Source organism: Homalodisca vitripennis, chromosome 8 (assembly GCF_021130785.1).
Source record: "Homalodisca vitripennis isolate AUS2020 chromosome 8, UT_GWSS_2.1, whole genome shotgun sequence".
Classification (NCBI taxonomy): domain Eukaryota; kingdom Metazoa; phylum Arthropoda; class Insecta; order Hemiptera; family Cicadellidae; genus Homalodisca; species Homalodisca vitripennis.
In genome coordinates this window covers 13,724,923-13,751,308 of record NC_060214.1, presented here as the reverse complement: position 1 = coordinate 13,751,308, position 26,386 = coordinate 13,724,923, and the positions used below count along the sequence as shown (strand labels likewise).

At 36.2% G+C, this 26,386-nt stretch overlaps 1 protein-coding gene across 1 annotated transcript in view; it reads right to left on the bottom strand.

The window, feature by feature from the left end:
- LOC124368024 (protein-lysine N-methyltransferase EEF2KMT) overlaps positions 1-26,386 on the bottom strand; it is a 96,832-nt gene that overhangs the window by 53,809 nt on the left and 16,637 nt on the right. Inside the window, 1 exon segment of the mRNA XM_046825295.1 lies at positions 20,369-20,467. Coding sequence (XP_046681251.1) covers positions 20,369-20,467 — 99 coding nt within the window.

The window sequence follows — 26,386 nt, the reverse complement described above, 5'->3', positions numbered from 1 at the left end:
TTACACGATATCGAGTTTAGGTATCTTATAGTTGAATCAGAATATCAGAAGTATATCCGTTCCTAAAGAACATTTTACGAGGTCGAAGGTCTAGGGACAAGGGCACATTAAGGCATACAACCATGCAAGGGAGTTGGTTAACAAAAGAGAAACTCTGTGCCAGGCCTGGCTTGTATTTATATTCAGTGGCCGAGGTTGACTAGTGGGGTATCAAGCGAGCTGAGGTTGAGCGACCAAGCGTACAGGGCGCTCTTATTTATCTCAATGGACATATCTCCATTTGCCAGAAAAAATAATCTGCAATCAAAATAGATTAGACTAATACGAACAATACAAAAATAGCAAGAAAAAATAACTTGACGAATAACGAATCATCAACAGATAACAAATATATAGCAACACAGATAACAATAGGTACAAAGAATAGAGCAACAACAACCACGATAACTAATAAAGATAACTGACCAGTTAAATAGAGAGCAAAGAATATCCAGTGTAATCTTCAATAACAATCATCAACAACAAAGTACTATCAGTTCAAAAATAGGGAAGAGACAAAGTAAAGCAATAGGAGCACTGCATTAGGCACTCTAAACATCTCCTTTACCCTTTCAGAGTTTTTACAGCGTCATGAAAATCGTCAACACAGGAAGCAAAACGTGCCACTACACTGTTTTCTTCATAGCCCGTTCTATAGGGTGGCTTGGCAAAACAAAATCCACTAGGGTAGTATCTGAGATTGGCTTGAGAGATATGATTTTAAGAAAGCCGGGGCAGTTCCTTTGACCATTTAACAACTTATGGAGATCAACTAGATCGGCTATTTTTATGTATGTATAAAATGTTTATCACGAGTATATTATTACAATAGGCCAATACTTAGCTATAGAATTTTCCAGAAGCAACGTGAAAACTCTTCATGAGCACTGCTCCGCAAACACTACCTTTCGGAAATACAGCACAAAAAGTCCACCGCAACAAAACCATTTTAAGGACTAAACCTTGAAGAATTTCCAATTTCAACATAAACTTTCCTAATACAGTTTTGTTTGCCGAAACAAAAAACCAAAGCACGAGATCATGTTTCCTCTGTCACAGTACTCGACAACCTCTCACAAAAATCATTCCGAAATGTGTGTCGCAAATATTTAAGTCTAGAGTATTGAATCTTGTACATACGAACATTACTACCTGATACTAAAACTAAAAGTTTCACAACGAACCTTTCGTAATGGTGGCCACCATTATTTTATTTTATTTTATCTTTTAAATATTAAAAGAGAGCTGCCATTTATTCAGTTTTTGTACTGCTGGTTATTCGCTGAGAACCTCAATAAGGGCCATGTCTCGACACAGTAAACTTGCTCTAAATCAGTTATTTATTATTCGATTTAAATAATGTTGTCGTCATTAGATTTGTGATAATATCCTCTAAAAACTGTTATTCGTGTAATTCTTGAGAAAAACTGTTGGTTTTCAAGACATTCAAAGTTTAAAAGTTTTAATGGCCACCATTTTGTTAATACTAAAGACAATTAATGATTGTTTTTTTCGGTAATTGACCTTGTTATCATAAACATTTGAACCAAACTTTGTATAATTGAACTTATTAGTTTTTAAGATGATAATTTTTTCAAACACACACACAGACAGATGGAAAACTAAGCATCAGTGTTCATATGGTGAAATATGATTTTGTCTTGACCTAAACAATAACGAGGTTACCTTTGTCCAGAGAGATACTGGACACCCTATATAATAGGAATTCAGTCACGTTGGTCTTTCTTCTCCGGGTATGATCTAACAGTACGGTCTCCGCGTATGTGACAAAACTTACAGGTATCTCAGAACTCAGAATTTCATCAGTTTTGTGGATGAACAGTTTTTGAGAGAGAAAACTCTTTTGAAATAAACTTTCGTATTTCGACAACAAAGCACCACTTTAAACTACTTTTTGGTAATGCCAAAACTTTTTGGAAGCCAGTTTATTGAATCCATGAATATTTTTACATGGTATTGCAATTAATTTTAAGACCTCTAGAAGACAATTATTATCTGTTTTCTCTCGTGCACAATGAGCCATACTCCTCGTACTCTACCGTCTGTCTAGTCATTCAATAAATAATACAATATATGTCCAGATTTAGTGCAGGATTTGACCACTAGTCTTCTCTATGTCAACCTAACCTTAAATGATGCTTCTGACCATCCTGCAACTTGCTCTTTTCTATAACTCTAGAAAGTTCTAATGTCTTATTGATTTTTTATAATCCTAATGAAACTCCTACATAATACTGAAAAATCTTTATATTTTACAAATAAATGGATTATAGGCCTATATGCCTTTCTGAACGAACTCCTTCAACGCGGAGGAACAAAAGGTGCAAGAAGGAAATCTTGGTCTCGAACTCTTCGTTAGTTCAGCGTCACTCCCTTCCTCTTGCGGACTTCCCTTGCCGAGCAAATCGCCCATTGTTGGACAAGTTTACATTCCCTCTGCATACGTCACATCTCAATCTCGCCAGTCTCCCACGCTTTTTATGAATGAATTTGCCTATTCTGTGCTCTGTGCGGACTCTGGATGACACATCCACCAAAACCCACAATGGAATTGCCACCTCTTCGCGGCCGTCAAAGTCGACTGCGTTTACGGCGATTCGCCCACGCCTGCCAGACGCGACGCTGCGCCGCGCTGGGGAGGCAGCACGCCTGCGCACACACGCGCATGCGCAGCGCTTGACCGACCTTGTCGATTGCGCAACTCGCGCTAGGCACAGCGCAGCCGCAGACCTACTTCTGGCCGCGCTGGCTCGCCTTGGACGCGTCACACGGCACCGGCTCGATCAGCTGATTAGTGCGTTCAATGGTGCCATTAGTGTCATACACGCGTTGGCAAGGTTAAACTGTTAGCATTGAAACAGTACAACCACTTACGGTACTAATTACCCACGGTATCTTACCATATTCTTTTCTTTTCTTTCTCTTTAAAGGGAAGGCCGATCCCCCTTTAATCCTTATTCTGCCCGTCCTCGTGGGCCACTGGCCTGTGCGAGAATCTTATCAAACAGAATATAAGGGGAATCGATACTGGATGAAAGTTGCTTGAATGTGGGATTGTGCGTTTGATTGCGATTCTGATGTGGTGAAAATGTACAAAGTCTTAGCTCTGATACTTTGAAATTGACGGTTGCTATACATGTGTATCATGTCTCTGCAATAAACATTGATTGATTGATACAATACGATAGTAATAAATAATATTCTTTATTACACGAAACGATTTACAATAATTGTATTGCAAGTGTTATTTAAAAAAATAAAAGGTCTAAAACTAATAATTAACAATATCATATATCAAGTAAATAAATAAGAATCAATTTAAAATTATATTTTGGCAGTTATTACTTAGACTGTGGCCGACGTTTTTTGAATACCAGAAGGGGAGTTACAATAAATTACGTTTTAATTGTTACTCAAGACTATCCCAGCTGCCTATCGCAAACTCGCCAATGAATAAAATGCTCTTGACACCAAGGAGTGTTTTAGTCGAGATGTAAATTTTTGGTGTCTGGTCTCTTCAGGGAGCTTATTGATTAGCCTAACACCAACTTCAGACAAGTATTAAAAAACCTCTAAGTGAGACACTCTTGAATCGACAGTATAGTACGACGTCGATAATACAGAAGCTAGGCAAATTCAGCAATCCAAGCTCGCCGAAGGCTACTTTACTTTGGTACACGATGGTACTGATAAAAAGCGCTACGGTCACTGACAGGATGTGAACCTGCGCTATCTCTAACTCAGATCCAAAGTCTGACGTCTTAGACCGCTCGGCCATCGACACTCCCATACATACCATAATAGATTGAAATTACGTGAAAAAACGGAGCCACAAGACATGTTCAATTAGTCAATCAATTTTTATTGCAAAGACATAATTTACATGTATAGCAAACGTCGATATTAAAAGTTCAGAGCTAAAATTTGGTACATTCTCCCCACATCAGGATCACATTCACACATACAGTTCAACGACGTTCAGGCATCTTACATCCTTTGCTAATTATTGGGCGATCTCCCAGTCAAATGTTAAGAACTCGGTAACATTATAAAATGCTTGTGACGCTAAAAAGAGTTTCAAACGAGTTTTTTGCACATTGCGTGTTGCGGTATTATTTATCCAATTGGGCAGCTTGTTGATGAAGTGAACACCTGCTTGTGAGGGCAGATGTTCTTAAACCACCGTTCTGTGTCTACCAGTTCGGTAGTTTCCCCTGCGTCTGGTCTCATACGAATGAATGTCTTGGCCAGTCGTCATGGTACATTTAGACATGCAGAACGAAGTTGTTTCGAAAATGTAGAGACTTGGCAGAGTCAACAGCTGCAACTTTTTGAAGATCTCTCTACAAGAGTCTCTGAAATTCAAATGAGAGATTATTCGAATGGCTTGCTCCTGCAATTTGAACACTCTAATGAAATGGTTATTTACACAGGCCCCCCACAGAACCACTCGGTAGGTAAGGTGGGGGAAAATGAAGCCAAAATAAGCCTTCATCAGAACCTGAGTTGGGTAATACTTGGCTACAGACTTCAAGACATAAATGCTTGAGGATAATTTGGCGCAAACATCAATATGGTCCTTCCATGTCAACCCTCGATCTAGGTGCATTCCAAGGAATTTAGTAGAGCAGTCTTCTTCCAGAATTGAATCTGCCAACATTACGGCAGGGCCACATTCTGAGTCTGAAGGCCGCAGAGCGAAGTTCATCAACAAGGTTTTTAACGGTTATTTTGTTTGGATACTTCCATTTCGGAAAGGTAAGGCAACAGTGAATGATAATTTAATGTTAATAACATTAAACACAACGCACGTGGTATAGAAAATGGCTGAAAAGACTTCGAATGAAGAATCTCGAATCGATTTCTTGAAGAGTTTATTCGAGACGAGAGTATTAGAAGATTACTTTCTTCTGCCTTGTTTAAAATCCGTGATGCACACTGAAATGCTATACTGGTTTTTAGCTAGAACAATCTTAGCCAGCAAACTGCTTCCAAGACCCATATGGAGACGTGTCTCAAGTAAAGCAAAGTTCAATGCCTTACCTAACTATACCAATGAATTGGCAAGAAAGCAATTCACTTATACAGCCATTATACATTTCAATGCATTCATAATAAACTAAGGCAACAGTCTATTGTACAAACCAAAACCAAAATTTTGAGATAAAAGCTAGAGAATATGTGAAAGATCTAAATTCTTAATTGTTTTATTTTTATTGTTGTGTCACATTACATAATTATTGTTTATCACATAGTTTAAAAATTGTCATGAATTTAAGAGTTTGTTATCATATGTCTACTGTTGAGCTGTTATTGTTGAAATTGTTTGTTAGATATATATATATTTTATTAAGATGTGTATACGTGATTAAAAACGCACACACGCGCGCGCGCGCGTTCTTTTTGTTATGGCTTATCTTGACTTTGTTAATATTTATGATTATTTATTATTGTTGTTATTTTGTTTATAATTTTATTATAGTTACGTTGTTATATCTATATATATGTATTTGTTATTTATCTTTAGGCTTAATTATCTATTTAATGGAACTATTTTGAGTGGAACACTGGACTGGACTGGATTATATTTGATTGTATGGATATTATTGCATGTCATCTTGATTTAAAACATGCACAATGTAATTGGGTGTGTAACCTGTATTGTTGCATGTAAATAAAATAAATAAAATAAAATAAATAAATAAAAAATATTATTGATCTATATACTGTTGTATATATTTTATATTAAATCCTGTTTTGTCGAACTTAGTCGATTTGTTATATTTGCTACCATCTGAATATTGATTTATCACATCATTAATAATTGCTAATTATCTTATAATGAATTTTACTGTACTTATGTACCGCCAAGCTATAGTTGTCAAGATTCTTTGTTAAATTTAATACGGTTTGATTCATTTTTGTATTTAATCATGTATTACTGACTTGTATATTTTTAATCTGTCTAAGTAGTCCTTAGATTTGTTAAGCATTCAACTATTAATTGTTTTTTTTTATATTATTTATTTAATGATTTATCTATTTGTAATATCTAAAACATTTGATTTATTTTGAAGTCCACCCTCTGCCAAAAGATGACTGGATAGGCTTTGAATATACTTTGCTAACTGTAGTATATAATGACAATATATTAAAAAGGAGATTGTTTTTCTCTTCCACGCGTGCTTTGTATAGGGTATGGAATTATATTTTAGTGAACTATTTGGAAAATAAAGTTTTTTTGTGAACTGTTTCTCAGAGTTGGATAAAAATAGTCAAAGTAGGTGCTAAAATGTTGTGTTTCCTGCAATCTTATTTGGAAACACGGTCGAGGATATGGGGGCAATGTCCATGGTGTACTGTAATACACGTTTCACTGATGGTTCTACCATCTCACTCCTCCCTAATATCTTCTATTCAGTTCTCCTGGAAGTAACTCATATACAAAGATCCGTACCTAGTACTTCACCGGTTCCAGGACACTGATTCCGAGTACTATAAAAACACGATCCCTCAGTGGGCGGCCCCTTTCGAAATCACCGGCGAATAGTTGACTCAGATTTCGTAATTTCCTGAATGGGAGAGGTTAGCTGGCCGTAGTCTCTAATTACGACGTAGCACCGATACCACACAGAGCACGTGAGGCTAGTTGCCTGCTCCTCTGCCATCGTGGACTTTTCGTCCGGTAATTGCATCTCTCTACTGCTACACAAGTACTTGTTTGCCAACACTATTATATGACCTACTTACAAGTACCCATTTCTCTTAGCCCATAAAATTACTCGTTGCTGAAAGGCATCACAGTAACTATACTTTAAACTGTGATTACACAAAGTGGTAGCCTACTAATTGTCTTAATATTTTTAACATGAAATTCCATTGGAGGTGTGCTGAACTATATTTTTAATATGTCCATTACAAATTCGTGACGGAAACAGGATTTTCCGGACATTCGCCATCGTTCTGTGATACAAAATACAGTAACACTACGCTTCGAGATCTGCAATATGATCTCTTCTTCAAGTTTTATTTGGAAACCATCAACGTAAGAACCAGGAGAAATGTCCACTGCGCTCTGTAATAGATACTTCACTGATGGTGCTGCCATCACACTCCTTCCTCGTGGTTTCCAAATAACTAACCTAACACATAATTAGTTTTTTACCCGAAGAAGAGATCAGATTACAGATCCCGAAACGTAGTGTTACTGTTTTGTATCACTGAACGGTAGAAAAAGTCCGGAGAATCCTTTTCCCTTCACAATCCTTCCATCGTCAAAAACAAACTTCAAACAAGAACAAATTTTTGATCAGTTGCTTATAGAATGTTATCAATTTGGGTTTTTATGAATTCGCGATGCTATAAATTCTTTCACTCACAAGAAACCCCAGGGTTGGATGAAAAATCGTTGATTATAAGTATTTCTGTGGACTGGAATGGATTTTGACACCGTAAATTATTGACTGATACTTAATAGACTGAAGGCTTTGTGTCATTGGCATTTAGCTCGAACATTTAAAATTCATACTGGATCATGTTTTGGCTCTTGTTTTAAATTTAAATTCTCTTTTTAAATCGCATCGATGACTGTTCTTGTTTTATGACCAAGAGGCAATTGAATGAATGATTTTTAACTCGAAGCCTAAAGGGCTTCACTAAACAATGGCAGTTCTAAGACTTTTGAAACTCAAATCTTATCCATCATGTCTAGTGCGGTATTCTTGGATATCTTCCGATGGTGCTAGCTGATCACGGCGAATATGTTGTGATCTTTAAAAAAAGCTTTACAGGTGTCGTTGGAAGGCGGTAAATAACTCACAAGATCCTGTTTTGACATTTGGTGAAGAAGAGACGAAGGTCTTCCCCCCACTAGATATTCCGTGCTGAAATTAGGCTCTAGCAGTGACCCCTGCAAACATCCAACTAAAATACTGGTTGCAATGCATCTTTAAAAACCAAATTGGAAACGTTGGGGAGTTCAATATTTTTCTGAGTGTCTCAATGTGGGATGTTCACGAAAGGGTTAAATCGTTATACCAGAAATCCGCACTCCATTTGCTATGAAGCAAGGAGCTCGGTTCCGTGCAATTGTAGGGTTTTGATGGAAATTCACTGCTTTTCCAATATCTTGAAACCAGATGAGCAACTCAGTCACTTTAAAAATGAAAATGTTTACAATGTTCCAAGAGTCTTCATTCAACTCAGTCAGTGTTATGCCATTGGAACTTCCAAGAGGGTCTACATTTTGATTTGTACAGTAATTGAAACTGATACGTTATCGGCACACATACTGATGTGCGAACCTTTCAATATCTGTGATGTAAAGTAAAAAAAGAACACTGGAAAAAGAGTGCACCCTTGGGGGACCCCATATGTATAACTTTTCAAGTTGAAGAATAATATCCTTTGAAATGTCGATAGAGGCTGAAGTGTTTGTGGTCAGACAGAAATGATCGGATCAGTTAAGAGACATGACTCTGATCCCATAGTGATAAATTTTATACGAAAGTGTCAAGGCGAATGCAGTAAAATCCCCTTGATAAGTCACATATCACACCAACTGTAAACGACGCTATTGTGTGTGTCTCATCCAAGGACAGATAACTTTATTTGTAAAGGGATACAGACTTGTTGATGTAAATGAATGTTATTACGCCTTGAAAGGCGTGAAGACAATTTGCATAAACACGGTTTTCAAATTATTTAATAACTAAATCGATAACTATTTAATAAATAAGGATCATCATTTTATGAAGGGTTTCTATAGTGGCTGCCTTAGTTTAGACGGAAATTTGCCAAACTGCACAAAAAGACTGATTAGAAAGGTCAGTGGATAAGAAAGCTAACTGCTGCAGAATCTGAGATGTGGGGAGATTTCTCCCAACTGAAGAGAACTAATTCTTTGAAGATCGGATGATTTCGATGACTTCTTGCTCACAAATGGACACCTTGAACATCGATGATATGAATAAGGGGCTGAACTTCTAAAACCACTGTATAGATTATTTCGGACATGGAGACTGAGTGAGGGCGGAAGACTTCCGCCCTCAAAAAAAACCCATCAATGTGTATTAGTTTTCGAAGAAGTTTTACGTACGACTTTTTTGATGTAGCTTGCTCATTGCTTTCTTTTGATACAAGGATATTTGGGTCTTAACCCACTGTTAGCCAAGGTTTAGAATTTGGTGATTTTTCACTCTTGTTAGTTTTTTTGGAAACATGCTCTAAAAAGGCCTGTAATGTGAGGACTTGCAGACAAGACTGAAAATTTTTCTTCAAAATCTGAGTCTAGTTTATTTAATACGGCTTTCTACTGTATTTGTGGGAGGTATTTTTGAAAAGAGCGTTTTCAGAGACAGCGCGAACGTTCCTTTTAGGTACAGTTATGAAAGATAAATTTGTTTTAAAGATGTTACATATAAGAATTTGAGCACTGTGTTGGAAAAGTCAAAATCAGCAATTTCGGCGTGAGCAAGATCATCTTGTGAAATAATAATATGGCAGTTTCAGGATAACTTGCAGCCCTTGCTGTCTCTTTACACAGGACATTAATGAACGTGAAGTATGTAAAGAGTTCAGATCCTGTTTTGAATCGCTCTCTAATAAGGGCGTCTATATTGAAGTTGCTGCAAAAACTACGCGCATGTTTACGAGTTGCTTCTCGAATAGGTCTAGAAAACCGCTAAAGCCGGCAAATAGCTGCCGATAAAAAGTGGTAAATAACATTGGCCTTGCGCATTTTGCGCCATTAATTTCTGCCGCTCCGCAATCGATGATCATTTCCGCTGAGAAACGCTTTATACATTGCGCGTCTTAATAAATGTGAGCGTAATGCTAAAAGACTCCACCTGTTGATTACTACCGGCCGTAATGGAGGCTAAAGTGAAACCAATTTATCAATTTAGGATTCAATTCAATAAACAATATAAACTGCATACCAACCGTCAAAAATTTAAGAGCTAAAATTTGGCACTCTTTCACTACAATGGTTCTGACAAATATACAGAAATTTCATATATAACTAAATAAATGCAAAACGAACTAAATTGAAATAACTATTTGAAAACCTCCACGGTGGATGAATATCAAAGAAGAAAACAGACTGTGCTATTTTACCAACTGTAAAATGATTTTAAATTGTATGGAAATTTAATATGCTAAATGTTTAGTCAAACGTGCTCTGTAAGCACCTGACATTGTACGCTTTGTAAATATTATTAAAATAAAAAATATACTTTATTGAAGAATGTGTCTTCTCTTGAAGGACAGGAATAATAGAAAAGGTTTTTGAACACTCCAGGAGCAATTATAGACATTGTGTGCAAACTAAAAATAGAAAAGTCTGCTGAAGATAAAGATAGGGATGTGGATTATGACGTTAAATGAAATACGTTTTATAAAAATTACACAAGTCAAATATAACAAAATATATCATTCACTCAGTCATATTTCATGTTCAATTGTAAATACAATTATAATGACACAATTTTTTAACTGTGAGAAATCATAGGGAGGTTAATATTTTGGTCTAAGTTTTCCAAGAAAATCAATTTTGATTTATGAGTACCAGAGTTTTGTTATCTGAGAGGGATTTTAACTATTAATAATTACAATATGTAGCCCTAGTACTAAAAGGGCCAAAGGCCTATTCTTGGATGTTGTAAAAGGGTCGTAATTTAAAAATATAGAGCGGTTTAAAAATATTTATAAAATATGTGGGTACCGGTTTCGGGTTGCACAATCAATTATCAAAATTGTATAATATAACATCCGGGTAGAAAAGCACTCTTTCAAAATTACCTGCACTTATTAAGACTTTTTATACTCCCAGAAGATTACTGAACTGTACGAGTTTAATGAGGCATCTGACGAATGACGGCGGATTTCGCCACTGCTTGCCAAAAAAACAATAAGACATCGCGTTAAAAAGACGTTTATTAATTTGAAAGCCGTTCCAGACCGTATAATACACAATGGCAATCGGCAAGAAGAAATTATAATTGGCGAAATCGATGTCACCGGAGCTTTCTATACGGCGGCTGCACCGGCTATTTAGCCGCGGCTGAGCCGGTCTGCTGCCGAAACCGGGCCTGGGTCGCCTTTCCCTCGACTGGGCGCCTGCGGCTAGCTGCGCTGCCGGCCACTTTCATCTGGACCCATAAACAGACGCGCGCGCACACACCCGTGCCGGCCACCCACCCTAGGCGCGTCACAACACGACAGTCGAACGAACCTGTGCCGGACACCCGCACTAAACGTGTCACAACACGACAGCCGTGCTCACATACGCACCCGTGCCAGCCAGCCACCCTAGGCGCGTCACAACACGATTGTCGCGTACACACATGCACACGCACCAGTGCCGACTACCCATCCTAGACGCGTCACAACACGATAGTCGCGTACACACATGCATGCACACGCACCAGTGCCGGCTACTGATCCTACGCGCGTCACTACACGATTGTCGCGTACACGCATTCACACGCACTAGTGCCGGCTACCCATCCTACGCGCGTCACTACACGATAGTCGCGTACACGCATGCACACGCACCAGTGCCGGCCACCCATCCTAGACGCGTCACTACACGATAGTCGCGTACACGCATGCACACGCACCAGTGCCGGCTACCCATCCTACGCGCGTCACTACACGATAGTCGCGTACACGCATGCACACGCACCAGTGCCGGCTACCCATCCTACGCGCGTCACTACACGATAGTCGCGTACACGCATGCACACGCACCAGTGCCGGCTACCCATCCTACGCGCGTCACTACACGATAGTCGCGTACACGCATGCACACGCACCAGTGCCGGCCACCCATCCTAGACGCGTCACTACACGATAGTCGCGTACACGCATGCACACGCACCAGTGCCGGCTACCCATCCTACGCGCGTCACTACACGATAGTCGCGTACACGCATGCACACGCACCAGTGCCGGCCACCCATCCTAGGCGCGTCACTACACGATAGTCGCGTACACGCATGCACACGCACCAGTGCCGGCCACCCATCCCTAGGCGCGTCACTACACGATAGTCGCGTACACGCATGCACACGCACTAGTGCCGGCTACCCATCCTACGCGCGTCACTACACGATAGTCGCGTACACGCATGCACACGCATCAGTGCGCATGCCGGATACCCCAAGCCTCTCAAGTGATAGGCTTCGCTAACGCTCAGCTAAAAATGTACTAGCCTTTGTCTATAAGCAGTATAACACACTTTATAAAAGTACCTCTGATTCTATTAGTTATACAGAAATAAATCATTCATATCGATAAGGTGGGTTGTGGTTCAGGGGATTATTCAGATTAAGCCACCACCTAACTTTGATAGTTACAGATCAAATGTTTACTACCTCAAATCAAATCAAATCAAATCAAATCTTTAATTGCTCGCAACAATTTCTTCACATTGTATGGCAAACGTCACAATTATTTATAACTTTTAAACTCTCATACCACACAACTACCACATTCAAACTTACATAATTTTCATACATTCCAGTCTCATTCATCCTTCGCCAATTTCAACCCACTTACAGCGCTGGAGTTAGTTATCGAATTGGGCGGTCTCCCAGTTAAACGCTAGAAACTCGTCAACGCTGTAGAATGCCTTTGACACCAGAAAACGCTTAAGACGAGCTTTTGACGCCTTGGGCGTTTGCGCGTTTTTCATAGAATTTGGCAATCTGTTGATGAAGTGAACACCTGCCTGCGAAGGCAAGTGCTCATAAACTACCGTTCTGTGTCTTCCAGTTCGGTAGTTATCTCTGCCTCTAGTCTCATACCCATATGTCACGTCCCCTGGTAAGGGCACATTTAGACAAACAGAACAAAGATGTTTCTAAAATGTAAAGACTGGGCAAAGTCAACAGTTTCAAATTTTTGAATGCTGTCCTGCACGACTCTCTGAAATTCAACTTTGCGATAATACGAATCGCTTTTTTTTGTAATTTGAACACCCTCAGGAAATTGTTGCCTGCACAGGCCCCCCACAACACCACCCCATAGGAAAGGTGGGAGTGAATTAGCCCATAATATGCCGCAATCAATACCTGACTGGGGTAATACCGGGCCAAGGACCTCAAAACATATTCCTGAGGACAGTTTGGTACACTGTTTGGTACCTGAGCAAGCACACTGGAGGGTACTTTGAATTCACTTTTCCTTTGCCTCAGTTTATAGCATTGGATGATTTATCTCTTGTGTAACTAATACAATCATAGTTAGTAAGCAACTTCCACTTAGAATACATCATTGGTGACAATTGAGTACAACAATAGTGAGTGAGGACGGACAGAAAACCCATTTCTTAGTGGGCATTTTCCAACTAATACAAGTGCAAACTATTTCATGGCATCTTGAGTAGTTTCTGAGGTTCCAACAGTAGATATTCAACATACTAAAAGTTTTTCGAAGTGAAAGACCCTATTCGTCTCTTAGCGATACTTTTATGGAAGGTAACAAGTATATCTGTGCAAATTATTTTAATATTAAATTTGTCACAGTATTTTCTAATAAGCATCTAACTACTTGTTTGAATCTCAACTTTTACTTAAAATGAGTAATCCGTAGGTTTCAGTCTTAAATCGGCCAAAATACAATCAATATTATCTTATTGTCTCTTCCTCAAGCCATTTTACAAATCTACTACATTTCATTGTGAAATAATGTTCCAAATGCAAATGTAAGCAGACCAATCAAAAGATAAAAGAACTCATCTTGCTATTTTGTCTACAATATTATTCTTAGAGTTTGATATTTTTATAATTATAACACAATATTTTAGGTTTTTTTATTGATATCTGAGAATTGGGGCAGAGTTGTTGACAATCAGTTTTTGAAAAACACATATTTTACCAAAGATTTACCCTTTACATGCTATAAAAAACTAGAGCGCTTAAATCCTCAAATCACACAACATTACATTTACTAAGAAAATAACATAATTTTTGTGACAGAAAAACGCTTTTATTTAAAAATGGTAAAATAAACAAAATTTGGCAACACAAAAATTATAAATGGATAAAATATAGTTCACAAAAAAATAAACAAAATATTTATAACAATTTTGTATGATTAATTAGATGTTTAGTTTAAAATTTGTGTAAAACACTAAAAGTGAAAACGATGCTTTCGAAAAAAAAAAGAAAAACTTTTTCAGTCTAAAATATTAATCAAAACTTGTTATGTTTGTGTTCAGTTTAATGTTCTCTGTTTTGTAAGGGAATCATTTTTCAAAGTGCTATTTCTCATGTGAAATTAAAAAAATATATACACTGTAAGTAATCATTTTTATTTTTTAACTTTTAAAATTAAATTCATTTCAATACTAGATTTGTTTTATAGTTTTTATAAAGGAAAATTACTTTTCTGCTAATGTATTCTAAATGAAGTTTTACTTATTCAGAAATCAGCGATGGCTTGTGTATTGTATAAACTGTGTTTTGAATCGAGTTCAGATTAGGCATAGAAAAAAACATAGGCATATAGTTTTGTGGATAATTAAATAATTGTTGCATGTGTACAATTTTAGTTGTAAATGGTAGAATTAGTTGTTTTTAAGAAATATTTTTTCAAGTGCTTATTGTGCATACTGGAAAAATTTAAAAAAAAATTTGCTAAGAACACTACGTGTCTTTTTTAATTATAATAAATTACCAGTATATATTGTATGTTTTGTGTTTTTAATTAGATGATTTATCTGTAAAGAAAATAAAAGAAAAATTAAGAGCTTATCTAAAACCGTTTTGATTTTATGGAGGTTTTAATAAAATGTTAAAAAATCGCTGAAATAGGCATTTTTCAGCAGTACCTTGAGAGAAATTTCTGGCATTTTTTTTTGCATTTATAATACTCCATAATACAGTTAGAAAAAATACAAACACAGTATGTGTCACAGACTAACTATTTCATGACAAGTGGGTTGAAGCTGATTTTGTGTAACACCTGCACACAGCTGACGCAATAACAGTACTGCTGAAACAGCTGTGCTGCAGGCAAGCAGACTGAAGGGGCACCATTAAAAATACTCCAAATGTTCGTAGAATGAACTTTCATTAAAACTAGCAATGAACATAGATTTCTGATAATCCAAGACATTTTTATTAGATGACATTAATTCGATTTCCTAAGAATCAATACAAGATAAACTTACGATTAGACATAAAGAACCAACAACATATAACAACAAGGTTAGATATACCCTGAATTTTAACTCAGCTGGGGAAGTTTGTATTTTACATGATTCATTGGAGATCTGTTTATATTAATTTTTAACCTAATGATTATAAAGCTGGATTTATTAATATCAATGATTGTTAATTGCTAATAATAATATTACTGTAGCTGCCAATCTATAGTTAAGAGCCAACCATAGTAAAATTACCTTGAATTTTTCTCCATAAGAACAATGTCATCTCGTGCAGTTAAATGCCCTTGTTTTTAATCCCAGCCTATGGGAGATATTTCATTTAAAGATATTATTAATACGCACCCAAATGCTTTTTACTTTTGTCTATATTTTTATGGGTTATTCAGAGAAAAATCTCATACTTTGTTGTACTTCAATGATTAAGTATTAAAAAGTATACAATTTACAAAAACAACTAGAGAGCATTTGCATGCATTTTTATTATATTATTATTTATTATACAGGGTGTCTCATAACTCTCTGGATAAAGCTAAACCCACGATTCTCAGGTCTTTGATGCTTAGTTTCCCATCTGTCTGTCTGTATGTGTTTTCTATAAAACATTTATATCTTAAAAACTAATTAATTAAATTATACCAAATTTGGCTCAAATATTTATGATAACAAGGCCAGTTACTGAAAAAATATGAAATTATCTTTAGTATTTTCAAAATGACGGCTATAAAAACTTTTAAACTTTGAATATCAAGAACCTGCAATTTTTTCTCAAGACTTACAAGAATAACAGTTTTTACAGGATTTTATCACAAATCTAATGACACCAAAATTATTAAAATCGAATAATAAATAAATGATTTAGAGCAAATTTACTGTGACAAGACATGGCCCACATTGAGGTTCTCAGCGAATAGCCAACAATACAAAAACTGAATAAACGGCAGCTCTCAATGTGGGCCATGTCTTGTCACAGTAAATTTGCTCTAAATCAGTTTATTTATTATTCGATTTTAATAATTTTGTTGTCATTATATCTTAAATAAAATCTACTAAAACGGTTATTCTTATAAATCTTGAGAAAAATTGGAGGTTCTTAAGATATTCTAAGTTTTAAGTTTTAATAGCCACCATCTTGAAAATGCTAAAGATAGTTTCATAATATATTTTTCAGTAAATGCTCTTGTTATTGTAAACATTTTGACAAAATTTGGTATAATTGAATTAATTAGTTTTTAAGATATACATTTTTTAATAAAAAAACACATACAGACAGACAGATGGGAAACTAAGCATTTGAGACCCATGTTCATATGGTGAAATATGTTTTTCTTGACCTGAGCAATAACGTGGTATACCTTTGTCCAGAGAGTTACAGGACACCCTGTATACATTTTATATCATCAGCTAAAGAGAGCGAATGAATGAGAGCTAGAATAAGAAAGTGATTCTGTCTTGGCTTAAATACTAGTATAAGCCATCCACTTTTTCAAATTGAAATGGGGCTTCCTCTCCAGGTCCTATCCTGTCAGGCCCATGAGTCCACATTGGGTGAAAGACTGTCCACGTAGAACCCTTGCAATCGATGAAATTTTCTTATTTTTACTTACCACGTACGATCACATACAAATTTTGTACCTAAAAAATTCTGTAGCAAAAAAAAAAAAATTTATTATTTTACTATTATACATCTTTGTTTGTTACATGGATGTGATCCTTTTTGTTTTTCATCGTTTTTTCTCATCAGTAATTTAGTTTTGACCAATAAATCTTTAAGAATAGGAGGTCTTTTAAAGATTATTCTAGGAGTTGTTTGGAAAATATCATTAGCTGAACTAGAATTTTGTAAGGTATTAAATGCTATTTTAACCCGGGATCACTCGCACCGTTAGATAAAATCTAACACATTCTTGTGTTTTTTGTAATAAAAACTACGTTTTTATACCTATAATTCTGAGACTTCGTCATTGCCTCACCGAGACATCTCTAAGAATGAGGGTAGGAGTAGAAAGGTAGTGGGGGGTGTAGGGGCGGAACTGTGGTGGTCAAAAGTGGGGTGCGTCCCTCTCGTTAGTGTGAAACTAACACGCGAGTGGTCACGTCCTTCTACGTGATAGACATAATCGAACGCGTGAGTTGTTAAGTGATAACAGTTTTATTATTTTCGGTTAGGTTTTTTAATTTATTTTAATTGTGCGGGGACATAAATGTAACATAAAGTGATGTTTTGGTTGTTTTAGTGAAATAATGGAACGGGTGGATGATTTTCGTATATTAGGTTGGTTGGAAGATGAGGAAGACGTACGTGGATCGTCTGACAACGAGCCTGAGCTAGTTCCTGAAGTATTTTCTGACACGGATGCTGAGCCCAAACGTCATGAAGAGGACACACATTCAGAACAATCAGATGGTACAGTTGAGTTACCACAACTGGTTCCAGAACGTGCGTATCAAGGAGAAGGCAGTGGCGCCGGCACTAGCAGCGGACCGACACTCGTGGGAAAGGATGGTGTTACTAACTGGTATGTACACAACGCTTCATCGGCACGACCCACCCGAACTCCAAGAGAAAATGTGGTAACAAGATTACCAGGTGTAAAAAATGTGGCAAGAGGCAAAAATACAATTATAGATTGTTGGGGTTTTTATTTTCCGGACAATACTATTGAGCATATTGTGCGCTGTACAAACGAAAAATTGATGTTGATGAGCCAATTATATTCACGTGGTATAAGGGATGTACCCCAAACAGATGTGCTAGAAATGAAAGCTTTTATTGGCACACTGTATATGGCTGGTATAAAAAAGGCACATCATTTGAATATTGACGAGTTATGGAGCAACGATGGCACATGTCCAGAATTCTTTTCAGCTGTCATGGCAAAAAAACGTTTTTCAAACTCTGGTTCAAGGTATAAGGTTTGATGATAAAAATACAAGAGCTGCTAGAAAAAGTATTGACAATTTAGCTCCAATCGGAGAGCTTTTTGAAAAGTTTGTCACAAAATGTGACGAAGCATATTCTATAAGCAAATACGCTACAGTTGATGGAATGCTGGAAGCATTTCGTGGTCGCTGTAAGTTTTGGGTATACATTCCCAACAAGCCGGCCAAATATGGTCTCAAAGTTTATGCCCTCGTAGATGCTAGAACATTTTATACGGGTAAAATGGAAGTGTATCCTGCACAACAGCCCCCAGGACCATATTTGCTCCCAAATGATGCCAGTAGTGTTGTGAAACGCCTTATTCAACCCATTGAGAATACAGGACGTAATGTAACAATTGATAACTACTTCATCAGTGTCCCTCTTGCAAATGAATTATATGCAAACCATAGACTAACTATTGTAGGGACTATCCGCAAGAACAAGCTCCAAATCCCACCTGAACTTTGCAACATAAAAAATCGTCCAGTGAGAAGCAGTATGTTTGTATTTGGAAAACCTCCAAACAAATGCACATTGACCTCGTACGTTCCAAAAAGAGGAAAAAATGTTTTACTTTTGTCAACTATGCATAAGGATGACAGAATTGATGAAGATTCGGGAGACCTGCTCAAACCTGAAATCATAACATTCTACAACCTAACGAAGGGGGTGTGGATGTTGTTGACCGTCTGAAAAGTGAGTATGATGTTTCCAGAATAAGCAACCGATGGCCCCTAACATTGTTCTTCTGTATGCTAAACGTAGGAGCAATAAATTCTCAGATTGTGTTCCGAGCAAATACTCAAGAAACCATGTCTAGACGGAGCTATCTAATGCAGCTGGCAAAAGCCCTGACCCAGCCACACCTTGAAAGAAGAGCAGCGATCCCTCACCTGCCGGGCGAACTGAAACAAAAAATAAGGAGGGTGGCTAAACTCCCTCCACCACCACCGCCGCAACCACGTCGAGTCGACGGGAAGCTTCGCTGCGCCCATTGTCCCGTGCGCAAAAACAGATTCACACAGCAAACCTGTAGCAACTGTTCATCTCCTATCTGTAAAGAGCACACTGCACATACTGTTCTAACGTGTTCACAGTGTCATGACAATGATGAAAATCAATAAAATAAATCAAGAAAACTTGGATAATCATTTTTACACAACTATTTTTTTTTTTTATTTACTAACTACCAATAATGTACTTTAGGATAGTAAATATTATTATAAAATTCATTGTAAAGTCATGTCAGTTAATTACTTTTAAAGAGGAATTTATGTTTTCAATATAAATATAAACATTCTTATACAACTAGATTTTTTTAAATTTACTTGTACATTATGTACATTATTCTTAATTTTATGATAGTAAATATTAGTTTATTATTATCGAATTCATTGTAAAGTCATATCAGTTAATCACGTTTATAGATGAATTTTGGTTTTCAATATAAATATATATATTCTTATACAACTACATTTTTTTACATTTATTGACTACCAATAATGAACATTATTCTTAATTTTAGGATAGTAAAAATTAGTTTATTATTATCATATTCATTGTAAAGTCACGTCAGTTAATCACTTTCAAAGAGGAATTTTGGTTTTTAACATAAAAAAATATTGTTTGGACATACGATGGTGTTTTATTTGGTTAGACACAAATGTTAGAAGAAACCTAACACGCGAGTAACCGCGTGACTATCTTACTCGCGAGTGCTCCTGGGTTAAGACTATTATTAATTTTTTGAAGCCCTGGATGGTATTGAACTATTAATTTTGGATCACTGTTTTCAAATTTAGAATGTAGTGTTTTTGTCTTTAGATTAAGTTTGTCTTTGAGTAATTTTCTTGGAAAAACCACTTCCTGCATTCATTATTGTATCATCAATGCATTTTTCCAGGTCAGTTGTGTTACTACGTGATTTTTGAGCTCTGAAAGCTAAACTTTTCGGTATATTCCTCTTGATATGCACTGGATGACAGCTGTCGTTGTTTAAATATTCCATATTATTTGTTTGTTTTACGTTTATTTTGCTTTTTAATGTCCATTTTCAATAAATACTTCTGTATCCAAAAATTTGACTGATGTGAATTTGAATTTGCTAAAACTGTTTAAATGTGCTAAAAAGTTTATTAAATTATTATTATAAATAATATTTGTGTTGCTCATCCTTCCATGTGGTAACAATCTGAGCGAGTGGTACTCACGTCCTGAGCAGCAGAACAGCCTGATGGGAGGTGAGGTGGAGTAGCGGAAAACAGCAGGAGCAGGACACACCAGCTCTTCTACTCCTAGATGATTCTCTTCTGCAACAGGCAGGCAGGGGCTGAATTCTTTCGTTCTGAACGTTGAGATAAATCATACACAAAAGTTGTTCTATACATTATTAACCCTTTGAACGCGATATAAATTTAGTATTTTTTTAGATTACACTTATTTAAGGTGAAAAAATAAAAATGAAAATTCCTTAAAGCTATTTTTTTTATTCATTCCTAATGACTAATAGTCATATAACAAAAATAAATTTTACAAAAATGTAATACTTGCATTAAAATAATCACATTTTTTCATAAAATGGAATATTTCAATCAAAATCAAATTCAGGTTACAGAGTAATCAAATACATGTGATGAAAACTATGTACAAGGATAAAAAAAACAAATAAAGTGTAATATGCTGATCTTGATTAGTTTTATAAGTTCTGATAATAATAGATTTAGGCAGTTGTATGGTAAACTTCAAAACAAAAATCGGGATGAAGCCATGGGGTCTCGAGACATGACTTGCAGCCATAATTACACAACAGAAAAGAAACAATAAAAACTTTATTATAACACCTAAAACATGGTAACAATAACTTTTTACAACTGTTTGTATAAGGAATGACAACGCAAGAACACTTCCCAAAGGCACGATGCATGCTCCACTGATAGTCGGTAATGGCAGATAGTATCGTCATCGGCGTACAGACGGGAGTGGGAGAACAGCTGCCAGCAACAAAACAATTTATTGTTTACCTACTGCGGCCAGCTGACAGCTGCAACTGGATTATTTGGTCAAGCCAGTACATTACTTAGTATTGTGGCTTATATATTGAGCTTATAAACTTCAAAAACAGTAATAAAATATATTTTTATCGATCAGCAGATTATTTCGTCTTTGGCGTTATAAGACCAAAATACATTGCGGATTATTCCGTCTACGGCGTGTTAAGGGTTAAATTACACTACTATAGTACACTCTGTGAACACACATCAGTCTGTATATGGCACTTGCCACACTGTAGAAGTTGTAAATACTACGTAGCATTTAAGCTATTGATACAATTACATTATTTAACCCTTTTAACACTACGTCCGATCGATCAGCTGTTTCAGAAAAATTACTTTTGACTTTATTTACAAGCTTTTAAAGTTTGTTTCGACTGGTTTGGTTTTGTTTTGAAGTAAATAATGACTATCTTTATCACTTCTAAAGTTGGTATCACTGATGGCCTTTGAAACAACGATTCATTTTTAGTTATTTTTTACTCCTTTCACACTTATTATAATAATCTTTCAGAAAGGTTCTGTAATTTCATCACGATTAAAAGATGTAACCACTGTATCTATCAAAGATATTCCCGATAAATAAAAAACACTTTTTATAATGATTTTTTCATATTCATTACCAAATACATTATATAGACCTCCATAAAGTACTTTAAATTTACTTTAATCGTTACCCAATCTAAAAAGTTAAAAATATAAAAGAAATAATTTATTTACGTCAAAACTAAGGGCAGTACAGAGCGAAACGTAAAGCATTGTAAAAGTGTATAAATAAACCTACTTGGTTTGGGTAGAACCGGCCTCTCGTGCGTTGGTGATTACAGATCGCGCAGTAGCCTTGGGCACTGGCATCCAAAGGGTTAATGTAGTGTAAACAAAGGATAAAGAGTCTCTTGGAGATGTTTTGTATTTTATATGTAACATTTTACTCGTTAGCTTACAGTTACAGGTGTACCACCTGTTTGAATGGATTATACAAAGGATGGTAATGGCTGTTAAAGAGGTGCGCAGAAGTAAGAACAGCTAAGGTACAAGTGCGGCCAAAGCAACTATGACACTACTATCAGTCGTTATATATTCCTAGAGCTTTATCAGTGTGTGTGAAAACATTTACGTTCTACTACGATTCTGCTATGGTTAATCTAAAAGTAATCATATGATTTGCATCCCCACTATAACTTTTTAGAACGGTGTTTGATATTTATTGAGGAGAGAATGTTTACTAAACAAGGATATTGTGCCTTGCTCTCCACCTCCCTAGGTAACTGTAATCTAACTTGTAACTCTAACTGATGAGGTACGAGCTTTTTAGCTCTGAGACCGAAACAGATGGTACTTCTTGGTGTTGCTCAAGGCAACACACATTTACATTGGATGAAACGATCCGCCACTAGGGCGTTCTTACCTGATGTAAACCCCAAATTCATAGCACTTTGCTTCTTTCCACAAACCTTCAAAATTTAGAATTTTAAATATAGAAGTGAAGTGTTGAATACTTGCACCTAACTAGTGTAACACTCAAAATTTGTATTGGTATAAGGTGTTGCGGTAGGGTGTGTAGTTCTTAAATCCTCGGTGATATGAGGTCGTCTTCTCAATCAGACGTTCAAGATCGTTTGTACCATCAAACAGTTGCACGTTTAGGCTCTATTTCACAATTCGTGTCAGCATCTGCTTATCCGGCGATCGTGTGGGTTCCCATAGCCAAGATGGCTTTTACTGGTTGATAGCTGCGATTAAAATCAGCGTGCCCCACGTCTTTAACCCGGTTGCGCGTAATAGTGATGGGGAATTATTGACGCCATTACAGGTTATCATTTTATAAGGTTGAAAGGGACAAACCCTTTGCCAATTGTTTTAATTACATTTAGAATTCAAAACCAAAACATCAACCTCTCCGAGTATTGATGTCGGCGCACGTTACGTTTCGTGTGTGTCCGAATCCGTTCCGGCGTGGCTTGCATGTTCTAAATTGATTGAGCCTGCGTCAATAAATTACAACCATTCCGTCTTTCAGGATGGAGGTGTGCTTCTGTTGTTTCGACTTTGTTTAGTCTCTTCAGTCGTAGATAGGTCCGAAGACCACTACAAGACAACATTATAGTGAAAAGAAGTGATGTCATGTCATTGATGATAATCACAATTCACTGGGCGGTACGAGCGTTCGACTCGCTTTTACATACTCCTTCTTTCTGGAGTGCCCTTTTTCAAAATTTAATGAGACTGAACTTAAACCTCAAATGTATATAAATTTAAACTTGATTTTCTGATAAGTAGCTGAGGAGTTGCAGATTCCAGCAACTCTGCTACACAAGGTAACAGATTACAGTTACCTAGGGAGGTGGAGAGCAAGGCACAATATCCTTGTTTAGTAAACATTCTCTCCTCAATAAATATCAAACACCGTTCTAAATACAGACTCGGGTGTGCCCCCGTGAACTCAGAAATCAGTTTGTTCCAAAATTTCAAAATTACAAGTTTGACCGAATTAAGTTTCAATTGATTTTAATTCGTTTTCGAAATTTTATACTTCAGAATCTCTTCATCTGAAGTTAACCTTTAATTATTAAATCTGTCGTGTACTAAAGTGTACACCTGATGAGGTACGAGCTTTTTAGCTCTGAGACCGAAACAGATGGTACTTCTTGGTGTTGCTCAAGGCAACACACATTTACATTGGATGAAACGATCCGCCACTAGGGCGTTCTTACCTGATGTAAACCCCAAATTCATAGCACTTTGCTTCTTTCCACAAACCTTCAAAATTTAGAATTTTAAATATAGAAGTGAAGTGTTGAATACTTGCACCTAACTAGTGTAACACTCAAAATTTGTATTGGTATAAGGTGTTGCGGTAGGGTGTGTAGTTCTTAAATCCTCGGTGATATGAGGTCGTCTTCTCAATCAGACGTTCAAGATCGTTTGTACCATCAAACAGTTGCACGTTTAGGCTCTATTTCACAATTCGTGTCAGCATCTGCTTATCCGGCGATCGTGTGGGTTCCCATAGCCAAGATGGCTTTTACTGGTTGATAGCTGCGATTAAAATCAGCGTGCCCCACGTCTTTAACCCGGTTGCGCGTAATAGTGATGGGGAATTATTGACGCCATTACAGGTTATCATTTTATAAGGTTGAAAGGGACAAACCCTTTGCCAATTGTTTTAATTACATTTAGAATTCAAAACCAAAACATCAACCTCTCCGAGTATTGATGTCGGCGCACGTTACGTTTCGTGTGTGTCCGAATCCGTTCCGGCGTGGCTTGCATGTTCTAAATTGATTGAGCCTGCGTCAATAAATTACAACCATTCCGTCTTTCAGGATGGAGGTGTGCTTCTGTTGTTTCGACTTTGTTTAGTCTCTTCAGTCGTAGATAGGTCCGAAGACCACTACAAGACAACATTATAGTGAAAAGAAGTGATGTCATGTCATTGATGATAATCACAATTCACTGGGCGGTACGAGCGTTCGACTCGCTTTTACATACTCCTTCTTTCTGGAGTGCCCTTTTTCAAAATTTAATGAGACTGAACTTAAACCTCAAATGTATATAAATTTAAACTTGATTTTCTGATAAGTAGCTGAGGAGTTGCAGATTCCAGCAACTCTGCTACACAAGGTAACAGATTACAGTTACCTAGGGAGGTGGAGAGCAAGGCACAATATCCTTGTTTAGCCCACTATAACATTATCCAACAAGGATAGTAAAGTAAACCTTATATATAACCAAGGAAGAAAATAACATTAACTAAGAAAACATTATTAATTAAAAGGAATTATATCAAAATAATGTCTAAGTTAAATATTGAATTTGAGTTGTCTGACTTCAGATTAATTTTTAACAACCTTTTTACGTCTCAAAATAAAAATAAATACTAAAAAATTGTTATTTACAAAAGAAAACTTAATGAAAATAATGTAAAAGGATTTGTTACAAAAAATATTTCAGTAAAAACTGATTATGATTTAAAATCAAATGTAAATTATTATTATATTTTTATGAACAGTTTTCTAATGGAGTTTAATAGTTTCTTTTTAAAACCAAGAAAGTGTACATATGTCAAAATTAAGTACTTTTAATTAAGTGATGAATGCCATACAAATTTTCAATTCCAAAATGCAACGGGACCTAAATCTTCTTAAATATATAAAATCGTACAAACATCTTTAGCATATGTGCTAAAGCAATAGCTTAAATGGTACAGCAATTTTTTAAACTTTGGTTCAGGTTTAGGTCTTTCGATTTCTAATATATTTTCAAAAATGCTTGAGATTTAAGTCAAAATTGTAAACAGCTGCAGTGTTGAAACAAAGAGAAGACATTTTATCTATGCATTTTTAAATAGACATTACTAATGTTCATATCCATGCAAAATTTGGTTAATGTACATGTAAGGGTTTAAAATAAATATGTTTTAATAAAAAACACATACGTACAGACAGACAGAATCCAAAAAACTTCAAAATCCAACTACCTTTAAATATAAGTTTAGTATAATTATGAAAACGATCCCCTTGAATGAATATCTGACAAGGATTCTGAAATAACCAGTAGAAAGTTTAACTCAACTTTTTCCTGAATACAGTTCACATATTGTAACATTTAAAAGACACACTCGAATCAATATTACAGTAAAAAAATAATACAAGAAATAGGGAAACCTTAATTTTATGCAAGTAAACACATTTATGACCAGAAAAACCTAATTATAAGATCATATTGAGAGTACATTAAAAAGGAATCCTAGTAAAGTAACTTATCACACTTACCAACATTATACAACCAAAAACATCACTACACTGAATAAAGAGATGAAGAGTATGCTAGTAATGAAGACCACTTGGACAAACAATCACATGAATATTCTGTCAGCGTTTCCTGTCATCATTGTTGCTTTGAAATAATGTTCCATACTCCACGTTTCACTATTAATTTATAATAAGTACGGTATATATTTAGAAAAATTATTGTATTACTTGAAAACACAAGTTTGAAGATGTAATACGATTAAAATGATTTGTTTATTTTAAGATATACGATCCAAGATGTAGAGAACCACTCTCCTCCTATTATAATTTTTTTCAGTTACTAGTTAATAGAAAATCAGCAGGTTACCCTGAAAACTATCTTCTAGGGTCCACTGATTGAAAGAACACTTAAAAGTACATATTT